Below are 15,750 nucleotides of genomic sequence, written 5' to 3'. Positions count from 1 at the left end.
CCTGCCTAAGGAGCCGAGTCACACACTGACCTGCCTCTCTGTCCACGTGCAACCCCCTGCCCTGGAGGCAGAGTCACGCATGCCCTGGAGCTCAGTGCTGCAGGAACATGTGAGCCCCCGTGCACACTCACGAGCCCTGTCGGCTCATTTACACAACAACCTGTCGCTTCATGGAAAATGTACCCCCCTCCCCGGGGGAACCCGAATTGCTCGATTCCATGCTCTGGGACCCCAGTCGCTCATTAACCTTTTAGGCCGGGTTAAACGTTCACCTGACGTGGGAGCTCAGTCACACACTAACCCGTGATTCCCAGTTACACTCACTCCTGCCCTGAAAGCTCGAGCTGAACTTTACCCTCCCTGTGAACTCTTCAATATAGTAACCTATAGTCATAGTTGCACACGCCTCTGTCCTGGGAGCTTAGTTAAGGAGTACCCTGCCAGTCCTTGCTGCTCACTCCTCTGCTCTAGGAGCTCAGTCACACAGTAACCTGCAAGTCCTTGCTGCTCACTCCTCTGCTCTAGGAGCTCAGTCAAGGAGTATCCTGCCAGTCCTTGCTGCTCACTCCTCTGCTCTAGGAGCTCAGTCAAGGAGTACCCTGCCAGTCCTTGCTGCTCACTCCTCTGCTCTAGGAGCTCAGTCAAGGAGTACCCTGCCAGTCCTTGCTGCTCACTCCTCTGCTCTAGGAGCTCAGTCACTGAGTACCCTGCCAGGCCTTGCTGCTCACTCCTCCGCCCGGGAGCCCAGTCACTGAGTACCCTGCCAGGCCTTGCTGCTCACTCCTCTGCTCTAGAAGCTCAGTCACTGAGTACTCTGCCAGGCCTTGCTGCTCACTCCTCCGCCCGGGAGCTCAGTCACTGAGTACCCTGCCAGTTCTTGCTGCTCACTCCTCCGCCCGGGAGCTCCGTCATGCAGTACCCTGCCAGGCCTTGCTGCTCACTCCTCTGCTCTAGGAGCTCAGTCACTGAGAACCCTGCCAGGCGTTGCTGCTCACTCCTCTGCTCTAGGAGCTCAGTCACTAAGAACCCTGCCAGGCCTTGCTGCTCACTCCTCTGCTCTAGGAGCTCAGTCACTGAGTACCCTGCCAGGCCTTGCTGCTCACTCCTCTGCTCTAGGAGCTCAGTCACTGAGTACTCTGCCAGGCCTTGCTGCTCACTCCTCCGCCCTAGGAGCTCAGTCAAGGAGTACCCTGCCAGTCCTTGCTGCTCACTCCTCCGCCCGGGAGCTCAGTCACGCAGTACCCTGCCAGGCCTTGCTGCTCACTCCTATGCTCTAGGAGCTCAGTCACTGAGAACCCTGCCAGGCCTTGCTGCTCACTCCTCTGCTCTAGGAGCTCAGTCACTAAGAACCCTGCCAGGCCTTGCTGCTCACTCCTCTGCTCTAGGAGCTCAGTCACTGAGTACCCTGCCAGGCCTTGCTGCTCACTCCTCTGCTCTAGGAGCTCAGTCACTGAGTACTCTGCCAGGCCTTGCTGCTCACTCCTCCGCCCTAGGAGCTCAGTCAAGGAGTACCCTGCCAGTCCTTGCTGCTCACTCCTCCGCCCGGGAGCTCAGTCATGCAGTACCCTGCCAGGCCTTGCTGCTCACTCCTCTGCTCTAGGAGCTCAGTCACTGAGTACCCTGCCAGGCCTTGCTGCTCACTCCTCTGCTCTAGGAGCTCAGTCACTGAGTACCCTGCCAGGCCTTGCTGCTCACTCCTCCGCCCGGGAGCTCAGTCACGCAGTACCCTGCCAGGCCTTGCTGCTCACTCCTCTGCTCTAGGAGCTCAGTCACTGAGTACCCTGCCAGGCCTTGCTGCTCACTCCTCCGCCCTAGGAGCTCAGTCAAGGAGTACCCTGCCAGTCCTTGCTGCTCACTCCTCCGCCCGGGAGCTCAGTCACTGAGTACCCTGCCAGGCCTTGCTGCTCACTCCTCCACCCTAGGAGCTCAGTCAAGGAGTAACCTGCCAGTCCTTGCTTCTCACTCCTCCGCCCGGGAGCTCAGTCACGCAGTACACTGCCAGTCCTTGCTGCTCACTCCTCTGCTCTGGGAGCTCAGTCACAGAGTACCCTGTCAGTCCTTGCTGCTCACTCCTCTGCTCTGGGAGCTCAGTCACTGAGTACCCTGCCAGTCCTTGCTGCTCACTCTTCTGCTCTAGGAGCTCAGTCACTGAGTACCCTGCAGTCCTTGCTGCTCACTCCTCTGCTCTAGGAGCTCAGTCACTGAGTCCCTGGCAGTCCTTGCTGCTCACTCCTCCGCCCTAGGAGCTCAGTCAAGGAGTACCCTGCCAGTCCTTGCTGCTCACTCCTCCGCCCTAGGAGCTCAGTCAAGGAGTACCCTGCCAGTCCTTGCTGCTCACTCCTCCGCCCGGGAGCTCAGTCACTGAGTACCCTGCCAGGCCTTGCTGCTCACTCCTCCGCCCTAGGAGCTCAGTCAAGGAGTAACCTGCCAGTCCTTGCTGCTCACTCCTCCGCCCGGGAGCTCAGTCACGGAGTACCCTGTCAGTCCTTGCTGCTCACTCCTCTGCTCTGGGAGCTTAGTCACAGAGTACCCTGTCAGTCCTTGCTTCTCACTCGTCTGCTCTGGGAGCTCAGTCGGCTCATTTACACAACAACCTGTCGCTTCATGGAAAATGTACCCCCCTCCCCGGGGGAACCCGAATTGCTCGATTCCATGCTCTGGGACCCCAGTCGCTCAATAACCTTTTAGGCCGGGTTAAACGCTCACCTGACGTGGGAGCTCAGTCACACACTAACCCCGTGATTCCCAGTTACACTCACTCCTGCCCTGAAAGCTCGAGTTGAACTTTACCCTCCCTGTGAACTCTTCAATATAGTAACCTATAGTCATAGTTGCACACGCCTCTGTCCTGGGAGCTTAGTTAAGGAGTACCCTGCCAGTCCTTGCTGCTCACTCCTCTGCTCTAGGAGCTCAGTCACACAGTAACCTGCAAGGCCTTGCTGCTCACTCCTCTGCTCTAGGAGCTCAGTCAAGGAGTATCCTGCCAGTCCTTGCTGCTCACTCCTCTGCTCTAGGAGCTCAGTCAAGGAGTACCCTGCCAGTCCTTGCTGCTCACTCCTCTGCTCTAGGAGCTCAGTCAAGGAGTACCCTGCCAGTCCTTGCTGCTCACTCCTCTGCTCTAGGAGCTCAGTCACTGAGTACCCTGCCAGGCCTTGCTGCTCACTCCTCCGCCCGGGAGCCCAGTCACTGAGTACCCTGCCAGGCCTTGCTGCTCACTCCTCTGCTCTAGAAGCTCAGTCACTGAGTACTCTGCCAGGCCTTGCTGCTCACTCCTCCGCCCGGGAGCTCAGTCACTGAGTACCCTGCTAGTTCTTGCTGCTCACTCCTCCGCCCGGGAGCTCAGTCACGCAGTACCCTGCCAGGCCTTGCTGCTCACTCCTCTGCTCTAGGAGCTCAGTCACTGACAACCCTGCCAGGCCTTGCTGCTCACTCCTCTGCTCTAGGAGCTCAGTCACTAAGAACCCTGCCAGGCCTTGCTGCTCACTCCTCTGCCCTAGGAGCTCAGTCAAGGAGTAACCTGCCAGTCCTTGCTTCTCACTCCTCCGCCCGGGAGCTCAGTCACGCAGTACACTGCCAGTCCTTGCTGCTCACTCCTCTGCACTGGGAGCTCAGTCACAGAGTACCCTGTCAGTCCTTGCTGCTCACTCCTCTGCTCTGGGAGCTCAGTCACTGAGTACCCTGCCAGTCCTTGCTGCTCACTCTTCTGCTCTAGGAGCTCAGTCACTGAGTACCCTGCAGTCCTTGCTGCTCACTCCTCTGCTCTAGGAGCTCAGTCACTGAGTCCCTGGCAGTCCTTGCGGCTCACTCCTCTGCTCTAGGAGCTCAGTTACTGAGTACCCTGCCAGGCCTTGCTGCTCACTCCTCCGCCCTAGGAGCTCAGTCAAGGAGTACCCTGCCAGTCCTTGCTGCTCACTCCTCCGCCCGGGAGCTCAGTCACTGAGTACCCTGCCAGGCCTTGCTGCTCACTCCTCCGCCCTAGGAGCTCAGTCAAGGAGTAACCTGCCAGTCCTTGCTGCTCACTCCTCCGCCCGGGAGCTCAGTCACTGAGTACCCTGTCAGTCCTTGCTGCTCACTCCTCTGCTCTGGGAGCTTAGTCACAGAGTACCCTGTCAGTCCTTGCTTCTCACTCGTCTGCTCTGGGAGCTCAGTCGGCTCATTTACACAACAACCTGTCGCTTCATGGAAAATGTACCCCCCTCCCCGGGGGAACCCGAATTGCTCGATTCCATGCTCTGGGACCCCAGTCGCTCAATAACCTTTTAGGCCGGGTTAAACGCTCACCTGACGTGGGAGCTCAGTCACACACCAACCCGTGATTCCCAGTTACACTCACTCCTGCCCTGAAAGCTCGAGTTGAACTTTACCCTCCCTGTGAACTCTTCAATATAGTAACCTATAGTCATAGTTGCACACGCCTCTGTCCTGGGAGCTTAGTTAAGGAGTACCCTGCCAGTCCTTGCTGCTCACTCCTCTGCTCTAGGAGCTCAGTCACACAGTAACCTGCAAGTCCTTGCTGCTCACTCCTCTGCTCTAGGAGCTCAGTCAAGGAGTATCCTGCCAGTCCTTGCTGCTCACTCCTCTGCTCTAGGAGCTCAGTCAAGGAGTACCCTGCCAGTCCTTGCTGCTCACTCCTCTGCTCTAGGAGCTCAGTCAAGGAGTACCCTGCCAGTCCTTGCTGCTCACTCCTCTGCTGTAGGAGCTCAGTCACTGAGTACCCTGCCAGGCCTTGCTGCTCACTCCTCCGCCCGGGAGCCCAGTCACTGAGTACCCTGCCAGGCCTTGCTGCTCACTCCTCTGCTCTAGAAGCTCAGTCACTGAGTACTCTGCCAGGCCTTGCTGCTCACTCCTCCGCCCGGGAGCTCAGTCACTGAGTACCCTGCCAGTTCTTGCTCCTCGCTCCTCCCCCCTGGAGCTCAGTCACGCAGTACCCTGCCAGGCCTTGCTGCTCACTCCTCTGCTCTAGGAGCTCAGTCACTGACAACCCTGCCAGGCCTTGCTGCTCACTCCTCTGCTCTAGGAGCTCAGTCACTAAGAACCCTGCCAGGCCTTGCTGCTCACTCCTCTGCCCTAGGAGCTCAGTCAAGGAGTAACCTGCCAGTCCTTGCTTCTCACTCCTCCGCCCGGGAGCTCAGTCATGCAGTACACTGCCAGTCCTTGCTGCTCACTCCTCTGCACTGGGAGCTCAGTCACAGAGTACCCTGTCAGTCCTTGCTGCTCACTCCTCTGCTCTGGGAGCTCAGTCACTGAGTACCCTGTCAGTCCTTGCTGCTCACTCTTCTGCTCTAGGAGCTCAGTCACTGAGTACCCTGCAGTCCTTGCTGCTCACTCCTCTGCTCTAGGAGCTCAGTCACTGAGTCCCTGGCAGTCCTTGCGGCTCACTCCTCTGCTCTAGGAGCTCAGTTACTGAGTACCCTGCCAGGCCTTGCTGCTCACTCCTCCGCCCTAGGAGCTCAGTCAAGGAGTACCCTGCCAGTCCTTGCTGCTCACTCCTCCGCCCGGGAGCTCAGTCACTGAGTACCCTGCCAGGCCTTGCTGCTCACTCCTCCGCCCTAGGAGCTCAGTCAAGGAGTAACCTGCCAGTCCTTGCTGCTCACTCCTCCGCCCGGGAGCTCAGTCACTGAGTACCCTGTCAGTCCTTGCTGCTCACTCCTCTGCTCTGGGAGCTTAGTCACAGAGTACCCTGTCAGTCCTTGCTTCTCACTCGTCTGCTCTGGGAGCTCAGTCGGCTCATTTACACAACAACCTGTCGCTTCATGGAAAATGTACCCCCCTCCCCGGGGGAACCCGAATTGCTCGATTCCATGCTCTGGGACCCCAGTCGCTCAATAACCTTTTAGGCCGGGTTAAACGCTCACCTGACGTGGGAGCTCAGTCACACACCAACCCGTGATTCCCAGTTACACTCACTCCTGCCCTGAAAGTTCGAGTTGAACTTTACCCTCCCTGTGAACTCTTCAATATAGTAACCTATAGTCATAGTTGCACACGCCTCTGTCCTGGGAGCTTAGTTAAGGAGTACCCTGCCAGTCCTTGCTGCTCACTCCTCTGCTCTAGGAGCTCAGTCACACAGTAACCTGCAAGTCCTTGCTGCTCACTCCTCTGCTCTAGGAGCTCAGTCAAGGAGTATCCTGCCAGTCCTTGCTGCTCACTCCTCTGCTCTAGGAGCTCAGTCAAGGAGTACCCTGCCAGTCCTTGCTGCTAACTCCTCTGCTCTAGGAGCTCAGTCAAGGAGTACCCTGCCAGTCCTTGCTGCTCACTCCTCTGCTCTAGGAGCTCAGTCACTGAGTACCCTGCCAGGCCTTGCTGCTCACTCCTCCGCCCGGGAGCCCAGTCACTGAGTACCCTGCCAGGCCTTGCTGCTCACTCCTCTGCTCTAGACGCTCAGTCACTGAGTACTCTGCCAGGCCTTGCTGCTCACTCCTCCGCCCGGGAGCTCAGTCACTGAGTACCCTGCCAGTTCTTGCTGCTCACTCCTCCGCCCGGGAGCTCAGTCACGCAGTACCCTGCCAGGCCTTGCTGCTCACTCCTCTGCTTTAGGAGCTCAGTCACTGAGAACCCTGCCAGGCCTTGCTGCTCACTCCTCTGCTCTAGGAGCTCAGTCACTAAGAACCCTGCCAGGCCTTGCTGCTCACTCCTCTGCTCTAGGAGCTCAGTCACTGAGTACCCTGCCAGGCCTTGCTGCTCACTCCTCTGCTCTAGGAGCTCAGTCACTGAGTACCCTGCCAGGCCTTGCTGCTCACTCCTCCGCCCTAGGAGCTCAGTCAAGGAGTACCCTACCAGTCCTTGCTGCTCACTCCTCCGCCCGGGAGCTCAGTCACGCAGTACCCTGCCAGGCCTTGCTGCTCACTCCTCTGCTCTAGGAGCTCAGTCACTGAGAACCCTGCCAGACCTTGCTGCTCACTCCTCTGCTCTAGGAGCTCAGTCACTAAGAACCCTGCCAGGCCTTGCTGCTCACTCCTCTGCTCTAGGAGCTCAGTCACTGAGTACCCTGCCAGGCCTTGCTGCTCACTCCTCTGCTCTAGGAGCTCAGTCACTGAGTACTCTGCCAGGCCTTGCTGCTCACTCCTCCGCCCTAGGAGCTCAGTCAAGGAGTACCCTGCCAGTCCTTGCTGCTCACTCCTCCGCCCGGGAGCTCAGTCACGCAGTACCCTGCCAGGCCTTGCTGCTCACTCCTCTGCTCTAGGAGCTCAGTCACTGAGTACCCTGCCAGGCCTTGCTGCTCACTCCTCTGCTCTAGGAGCTCAGTCACTGAGTACCCTGCCAGGCCTTGCTGCTCACTCCTCCGCCCAGGAGCTCAGTCACGCAGTACCCTGCCAGGCCTTGCTGCTCACTCCTCTGCTCTAGGAGCTCAGTCACTGAGTACCCTGCCAGGCCTTGCTGCTCACTCCTCCGCCCTAGGAGCTCAGTCAAGGAGTACCCTGCCAGTCCTTGCTGCTCACTCCTCCGCCCGGGAGCTCAGTCACTGAGTACCCTGCCAGGCCTTGCTGCTCACTCCTCCACCCTAGGAGCTCAGTCAAGGAGTAACTTGCCAGTCCTTGCTTCTCACTCCTCCGCCCGGGAGCTCAGTCACGCAGTACACTGCCAGTCCTTGCTGCTCACTCCTCTGCTCTGGGAGCTCAGTCACAGAGTACCCTGTCAGTCCTTGCTGCTCACTCCTCTGCTCTGGGAGCTCAGTCACTGAGTACCCTGCCAGTCCTTGCTGCTCACTCTTCTGCTCTAGGAGCTCAGTCACTGAGTACCCTGCAGTCCTTGCTGCTCACTCCTCTGCTCTAGGAGCTCAGTCACTGAGTCCCTGGCAGTCCTTGCGGCTCACTCCTCTGCTCTAGGAGCTCAGTCACTGAGTACCCTGCCAGGCCTTGCTGCTCACTCCTCCGCCCTAGGAGCTCAGTCGAGGAGTACCCTGCCAGTCCTTGCTGCTCACTCCTCCGCCCGGGAGCTCAGTCACTGAGTACCCTGCCAGGCCTTGCTGCTCACTCCTCCGCCCTAGGAGCTCAGTCAAGGAGTAACCTGCCAGTCCTTGCTGCTCACTCCTCTGCCCGGGAGCTCAGTCACTGAGTACCCTGTCAGTCCTTGCTGCTCACTCCTCTGCTCTGGGAGCTTAGTCACAGAGTACCCTGTCAGTCCTTGCTTCTCACTCGTCTGCTCTGGGAGCTCAGTCACTGAGTACCCTGCCAGTCCTTGCTGCTCACTCTTCTGCTCTAGAAGCTCAGTCACTGAGTACCCTGCAGTCCTTGCTGCTCACTCCTCTGCTCTAGGAGCTCAGTCACTGAGTCCCTGCCAGTCCTTGCGGCTCACTCCTCTGCTCTAGGAGCTCAGTCACTGAGTACCCTGCACACCTCGTTGCTCACTCCTCTGCTCTAGGAGTTCAGTCACTGAGTACCCTGCACACCTCGTTGCTCACTCCTCTGGGAGTTCAGTCACTGAGTACCCTGCACACCTCGTTGCTCACTCCTCTGCTCTAGGAGCTCAGTCACTGAGTACCCTGCACACCTCGTTGCTCACTCCTCTGCTCTAGGAGCTCAGTCACTGAGTACCTTGTCAGTCCTCGATGCTCACTTCTCCGGTAGCTCAGTCACTGAGTCCCCTGCACCCCTCGCTGCACTCACCGGCTCAGCCCTGCCCAGGGCCTCCCCCGCCGCCTGCACTTTGCTCCGGTTGAGGTCGGCGGAGTCCACTTTGATGAGCCGGTGCTTGGGGGACACGAACCTCCCCTCGGGGCCCAGGCTCCTGGAGGGGGACTCGTGGCCCTCCGGGGCCCCCTCCTCCCGGAGGGGGGGCTCGCAGTCCTCGTAGGGGTCCTCGAAGTCCAGGCTCTTCTGGGCCCGGTAGGCCCTCAGGATCTCGCTCTCCGTGTAGTCGGGCTTGGGGGGCTGCGGGGGAGACCTCCTGCTCCCCAGACTCAAGTAGTCCCTCAGCCACTTGGCCACGTGCTCCATCCTCGCGGCGCAAAGGTCACCGGGTCAAGAGAGAAAGAGGGGTGCAATATAGGGGGGCGCCTCCAAGCTTCTCACAGGGCAAGGCCAAGAGTCACTCACCAGAGAGTGACTGACCCCCCACCCATCCCTGCGACTTCCCAACCAGCAGTTTCCAAAAACATCTAAACCACGCCCAATTCTCCCAAGCGCCCAAAAACGGTCCTGTTCAAACGCAGCGCTGCATTCGAAGTGCACAGCTAAACAAAATGCACCTGTCGTGCAAAATTATACTCCCTATGTACACAATGCCATTGTCCTCATGGGATTGTATGTACTGGTCGTCCGGATGCGCCTTAAAACCGGTCCTTGTGGGCGCTTTACAAACATGAAAAGTACAAATCCTTAAGGCTGAGAAGCAAGCCGCTTTCTTTGTGAACTCCCCACTCCGGGCGCTGAATGGAGAGTGAGAGGAAAGTTTCTCACAGTCAATGAATGCAGAAAGTGGCAAACTTGGAACGAATCGACCAGTTCAGGAGGCCCGGGAAACTCAACAGCTGGTTTAATCCGGTCCCACCGGGACGTGCGGGGTTTATTCAGAAGGTTCACGCCCGTGCCCAGCCGGCCCTTGCCCCGGTGACCCTGGGCAATTCTCCCCGTGTCACAAGAGCTCAAAATCTAATTTCATTGCCAGCATGGGGGGCTTTCAGCGAGCGCCCGGCTCCGGAAGTCCAACAGAGAGCGTCCGCCACCCCTCCGGCGAGGAGAATGGATCACCAGGCGAGGAAACAATGCGGGAGCTCGGTGGGTTGCTACGCCTGCTGCGGAGGTGCTGATGCAACCGCAGATTGGAATCCGGCCCAACTTTTCATTCTGCGGCGGCCCAGGAAGTGCCTAAGTGCGGCTCACAGAGCGCTGAAGTGCCTCTCGGCGCCTTGAGATACAGTTGGCGCTATATAAATTGTTTCAAAGTCGCTGGTCGTCTGCTTCAGGATCTGTTTCCGACCTGGAAGTTGTGGGAAGTGCTGCGGCTGTGGTTTCTCGGCTCTTTCTTGCTCAGATGATGGATGGTGGGGGTGGCTCTAAGATGCCCCCGGCCTCTGGAGTCACCAGGTAGCCGGCTGCAGGAGAGATAAGACTCGGAGCGGCGTCCGCGCAGCGCACAAAGGCGGGGGATGAAGGCTGGCCCCCGGGAGCCCCCTCAGGAGGCGGGTGGGGGAGGAGGGGGGGGGGGTCAGACGCTGGGGAGGGGGTGCAGTAGCTGCTCAGGGAGGTCCGGGTACAGCAGCTTCCCTCACGGCCAAGCTCCGGAGACAGCGGCTTCTCTTGGACCGGCGGCTGCTGGGAATGGATGGATGGGCAGAGGGAGGGGGAGATGAAAGAGGCCGGGCATGGGCGGGGGAGGCAGGCAAGGCGCAGAGCACACAGTGAGAGAGGGGAGGCGCTGGGGGCGAGGGAGCGGAGAAGAGGAGGGACCCAGGGAGAAGTGTGTGTGTATGGGGGGGGGGGGGGGTTAAAATAGGGGTGGGTTTGAGAGAGTGGGGGGAAGCACAACGAAATTGAGAATTAAAAAAACAAGCATTGGGAATGCCAGTACGCATGTATTTTAAATCACTACCTCCTAAGAAATGAAGGGGTTAGGCATTAGAAAAAGTCATCTTGCAATCACTCAGTCACCTAACTTAGCTCTCATGCATTCATTCATCCATCATTTGACTCACTTGTGCATTCACGCCCTTATACAACTACAGTAAATTTGCAGACAGACTCCACAACTTATGCAAGATAAATTAAAAGAATATACATAGGGCAAACATGAGCCTGCAATAAATATAAATAAACCTAGCTGCAGGTGGGCATCTTGAAATGGTGTTGTACATGGGGTTTGATAGTTTTGAAGTTCCTTCATGGCTGACACCAGAGCTTTAAGAGGACCGAGTAAATGAGTCTCAGACCTGGTAGAAATTAAACGCTAACATATAAATGGGCCCTTACTGGGGTCTTTAAGCATGCCCTTAACTTTACAGACAAAAACACTGGTCGGTTTCTGGGCAATTAATTTAAAACATGTAATAGTTATCGAAGTCAGCAACTTATTTCCCGTTTTTTTTATATTTTAAATATTTTATTGTATCGTCCATTCCCTACAAGTGTTTGTTGTTTTTTATGTTATGATTCTGTAGTTTTTTGTAGCATAATACTCTGCATAGTGTAAACTTTGAGCTGAGTTGCATCCGTGCGTTTATAATGGACTACGATTGAGAGTCCTGCAGTCGAGGCTGATCAAAGTGAGAGTTCCTCACAGGGGGTGTCAGTGGGTGAAACAGGTGCTCACAATACATGGTCATCCAATTCTTGGCCTCTCTGTAGAGAGCAAAGGGTAATGGTCACGTATGCCTGTTGAAACTGGGTTTCTTTGCAACTATGTGTGAAGGAGATAGACAGGTCAAAATGTGGGCAAGGCATAAGTAAAGGGAAATGCAGTGCCTCGAGGTGAGTGGATCATTTGTGTATGTGTGTGGTGGGATGGTGAAGTGAAAGAGACTGAAGAAGTATATACAGAGTAGAGTGAAAATATGGTGTTGAAGAGAAAAGGGTGTAAGATGTCCAGATGGAGATTTCAAAATGATTTGATGAGAAAAAGGGCACACGTGTCTAACAGACCGCATAGGGATGAGGTGTGAAAGGAAGAACTGTCACACCCTTAATTTCAAAGGCCGCTCTCCTTTAAGAACCTCCACCTAGTTTTTCACCACCCTTAAAGCCCTGGCCGCCACGTTGAGAAACAATATGTTGGCCATCTTGGAATGGTAAAATAGTGAAACTCTGGATAATACCATCCCATGATGGCGGCCTGGTCAAAAGGCGGTGGCTTCGCAGGATGCAGCGCACTGCAGATGAAATACAAGGCAGGCCAGCAGCCAGGCAGCGCTGTCCGGGGAGCTGTAGAGTGCTCTAAAAACAATTACAATAAAAGGGTGAGAAGGAAAGAAACTATAGGAAAAATTGGAAAACTGAACGACTGGCCCGCCAGTCCTGCCGCTGAAGCGCTCTTGTTTTCAGGTGGATGAGCCAATGATCAGAAGAGTGCTGGGACTCTTTTGGTACCAGAGCCAGTGTTGGAAATTGGCAACCCATTGTCCCACACTGAACGGCATTATGGATACAAACAGTGAGCTTCAGCCATTGGCTTTCTTGCATTGCCTTTATGGAACTGGGAGTGACAGCATTTTTCCAATTTGATTTATTTCCTTCTGCTATTTTCAAATGTGTATTTATATACATCTCGCTATCTATCTATCTATCTATCTATATATATATATATATATATATATATATCTTCACTCACATTATCAGCAGCAATGCCACTGTGCTTCTTGATCGCTGTTGGTGCCCCTTATGTGTGTGTATATATATATCCTCCTCACGTCCATCTTTAAAAAGATGCGCCAACGCTCTAGCACTGCTTGGTGAGAGGCAGCTCTGCGGTCTCAGATAGGCGAGTGATGGCTTTTCCTGACTGCACCGACCAAGATGCTGAGCTGCTGAGTGATGTGTGAAAGGAGAGGGTAGCTCAGTTGGTTGTGGTGAGTGATAACTCTGCTGACCAGGTCAAGGGAGGGGTAGTTTGAATGTGGAGGTAAAACTGGAAGGGAGTGAGAGGGTAGAGGAGAGAAAATAAAAGGCTAGGTGGCATGATGGCAGAGTAGGTTTGAGTAGAAGGGAGTGGGGGAGAGACGAGAAGAGAAGAAAGTGGGGTAAAAGAAATAGATAGACTGGGGAGGAGCGAGGACAAAGTCTGGTGAATTGGGGGATATGGAAGCAAGAGGGCAGATTGTATCCTGGGTGTCGTAGTCCAAGTGGTGAGAGCAGCAAGCAGCAAGGCACTCGGACCCCCGTTCTCTGCCACCAGACCGTCAGGATTAACTCCAGGCGGAACGTTTTAAAAGGACCAACTGACCCCTTTCACAGCGAGCAAGCCGGCACTCAGACCCCCATTTTCGGGCCACGTTTCTAATCAAACCCACTCCAGGAGGGCCCGAATATTACAAAATCATGCCCTCTTTAGCGAAAGGCAAGACACATAGAATCCTGTAGCGACTCGGACTTATTTGCAGCGGACTAATCTACCGCTCTCACAGGAATCTCGCCACCCTTCACTACCATGTCTATTGGACTCCCTTTGTAATTGCGTACAAAATCCTACACCGGCCATATCGTTATGATATCCCGGATATATTGATTCAAACTCCCGAAAAAACTTTGACAAGATGGATTGTCCCGCTTGTATAATTATTTATAAATTTCAGGAAGCTCACCAGTCCTGAGGATGATCTAAAATTAATATAGATCGAAACATCGTCGACCCACCCAAGGAAATACCCCCACTCTATTGTATATTTTTGTGGTCCATACCTTGTTGTTGTGTGACATTCTGTTTCGTTTTCACTATGTTCACTTGTGTCACGTTATGCACTCTGTCACCCATATGAGCACCTGAAACGCCAGGATACAAGTTAAGAAATGAAAATAAATGAATTAATTTATGTTTACCTACACATTTAGCTCCCCGGCGTGAATTAATTATACGCTCCATTCTCTTAAGGACCTAATTAGGCCACCCCATAACCATTGTTTTTCTAAAATAATAGTAGTCCAAGTTCACTCAATAATCCAATTGAACAAATACACTTGAAAACAATGGGTGTGTAAAAGTAATGTAAAAAGACTGGAAGCCTGTGTCTTACGGACAAAGCCATCTAGTTACCGAAACGTGTCCAGTATACACCAATTGTTAAGTAGCGGCCCGTGCAAAATGGAAAGTCAAAGGGGTGGTTTAATGTTCGGAAGACAGTGCCATGCAAAAAGAACAAGCTAATACTTCTCTGAGCTATTTGCTTTGACAATGGGTGTTGGCACTGCCATACAAACACGTGACAAGATGCAAACACATTCAAGACCAACAATCTGGGACATGGGGGAGAGATCAGGAAAGCTCCTGCACTCCAGTAGAGAGTCCAATAACCAATAAAAAAAAAAAGAGTCCTCTCAAGTGTGCTGTGGAAGGATACAACTTGCCCAGTTGGAAAAGAGTGAAATGCACTTGGGTGGGACAAACAAAAGTCCACAAGAAAGCTATCAAATCAAGAGCAGACAACTGAGATAGACAAAAAAGTCATCCAATCACGTGTAAGGGGTTAATCCAAAGACCCCTCTGAGTATATGTTATATATTGGAAACAATAAGTCTGACTGCCTGTGGCTGAGGCCTAAAAAGAACCATGCAGTCCAGAGCTGGGGCTGCAGTTGGTTGGAAGGGAAGCTAGGGGAGGAGAAATACCCACCTCATGTGTTTGTCCAATTAAATACGCAAGGTTCATTAGCGACATGATGACCATGTAGCACCATCCCACGTGACATCATATGTCAGTGGTGGCATGTTAGCCAGCAACTCTTTGCATTCTGGGGCTTGTAGTTTCACTTGTATCCGTGGGTGAGGGAAAGACACTGCTAACGAGCGCCAACCCACGACGGGCAACGCTGGGGTTTATTAGTCCAGAATTATAACAATATCTTCTGTGCACGTGCTGGAGGACTCCAGATGATAACGAAGAGCTCTCAAGTTTTCCAAGTCCATGCATGACTAGCTCATCTTTTCCAGGTTTATATTTTTTGCATTGTGGGCTTCATCCTGTGATAAAGTCAGGACTACGTGTCCCAGAATGCAAAGCAAAAACCTGGGCTGGACCTTAGGGAACGTGAGCGTCCTCGATTACACACCAGCGGGCGCCCCCTCCTCGACAATCTCACATTTGAAAAGCCCGCCTCGTGTAAAAGCACAAACACTAGGGTGACCAGAATTTTAAAGCCAAAAACCGGTACATTTCCCCAAAATAGAAGAAGGACTACAATTTGACTTCAATCCAGTGCACAGAATAACAGTGCTCCTTAGCAGAAAATGACAGAGGAGGCAGTAAGAATGTAAATAAAATGCAATTTTTACAGCCAGTAGCATGCCTGTAAATTAAATTGCTTTTTTTTTATAACAGCTCCTAATTATCCCTGCTTTGCAAAACATAAAAAGAGACCTCCCACCGTTTTCAGCCGACCCACTCTAAAAACCGGGACATGAGCTTAATTTCTTGAAATCGGCGTGGACAGCTGGCGGAAAACCGGGACACCTTGTCACCCTAACAAACACCCTCACATTTCAGCTTCTAGGCGCTGTGCAGTGTTTCTGTGCTTGTGTGTGGCAGCAGCCGACGCCTGGGGGCCTGGGGAGAACATGTGCTCCTTCCCTCATTAGCACCCCCCCTCACAGATGTTACACCGCGAGGGGGGGAGGGGCACAGCAGCCAGGCAGAGGTGTGAGCTTCTATGGAAGCGAGAAGCAAGACCGTGGGGAGCAGGTGCTCTGTGCACAGGCAGGAGGCAGGAGTCTCGGAGGGGAGGGGGCGGGGGAGGGACTGATGGAGCACAGAAATAGCATCTTACGTGATTAGCTATTTGTTAGCTCCATGTAACTCTCTCTTGGTGGGCCTCTCAGGTGGCAGCCCTGACAAGTTTCCCAGGTTCTTGTGTGATGTGCAGATCCAGTCCGTTTTTTAGGTCTCACCTGAGCCAATGCGCTTGCGCACTGCTCCGGCGAGATTATAGTAAGCGGAAAAGAAAAGTCTACCAAAACGGCTCACCCCCGTCACCCTCACCCTCCCTCACCCTCACACCCCCTCACCCTCACACACCCTCACTCACCCTCAGAACCTCACACCCCTCACCCTCACAACCCTCCCACCCTCACTCAACCTCACCCCCTCACACCCCCACACACCCTCACACTC

The 15,750-nt window shown here is 54.4% G+C and overlaps 1 protein-coding gene across 1 annotated transcript in view; it reads right to left on the bottom strand.

The window, feature by feature from the left end:
• SHD (Src homology 2 domain containing transforming protein D) overlaps positions 1-10,243 on the bottom strand; it is a 52,258-nt gene extending 42,015 nt beyond the window's left edge. Inside the window, exon 1 of the mRNA XM_078669526.1 lies at positions 8,607-10,243. Within this exon, the coding sequence (XP_078525652.1) occupies positions 8,607-8,936 (330 nt within the window). The 5' untranslated portion in view covers positions 8,937-10,243. The remainder of the gene's footprint in view (positions 1-8,606) is intronic.
• Between the last annotated feature and the right edge of the window lie 5,507 nt (positions 10,244-15,750).

This window comes from Lissotriton helveticus, chromosome 12 (assembly GCF_964261635.1).
Source record: "Lissotriton helveticus chromosome 12, aLisHel1.1, whole genome shotgun sequence".
Classification (NCBI taxonomy): Eukaryota; Metazoa; Chordata; class Amphibia; order Caudata; family Salamandridae; genus Lissotriton; species Lissotriton helveticus.
Note: the sequence above shows the minus strand (reverse complement) of the source record. Positions and strands in the feature narration are given on the sequence as shown.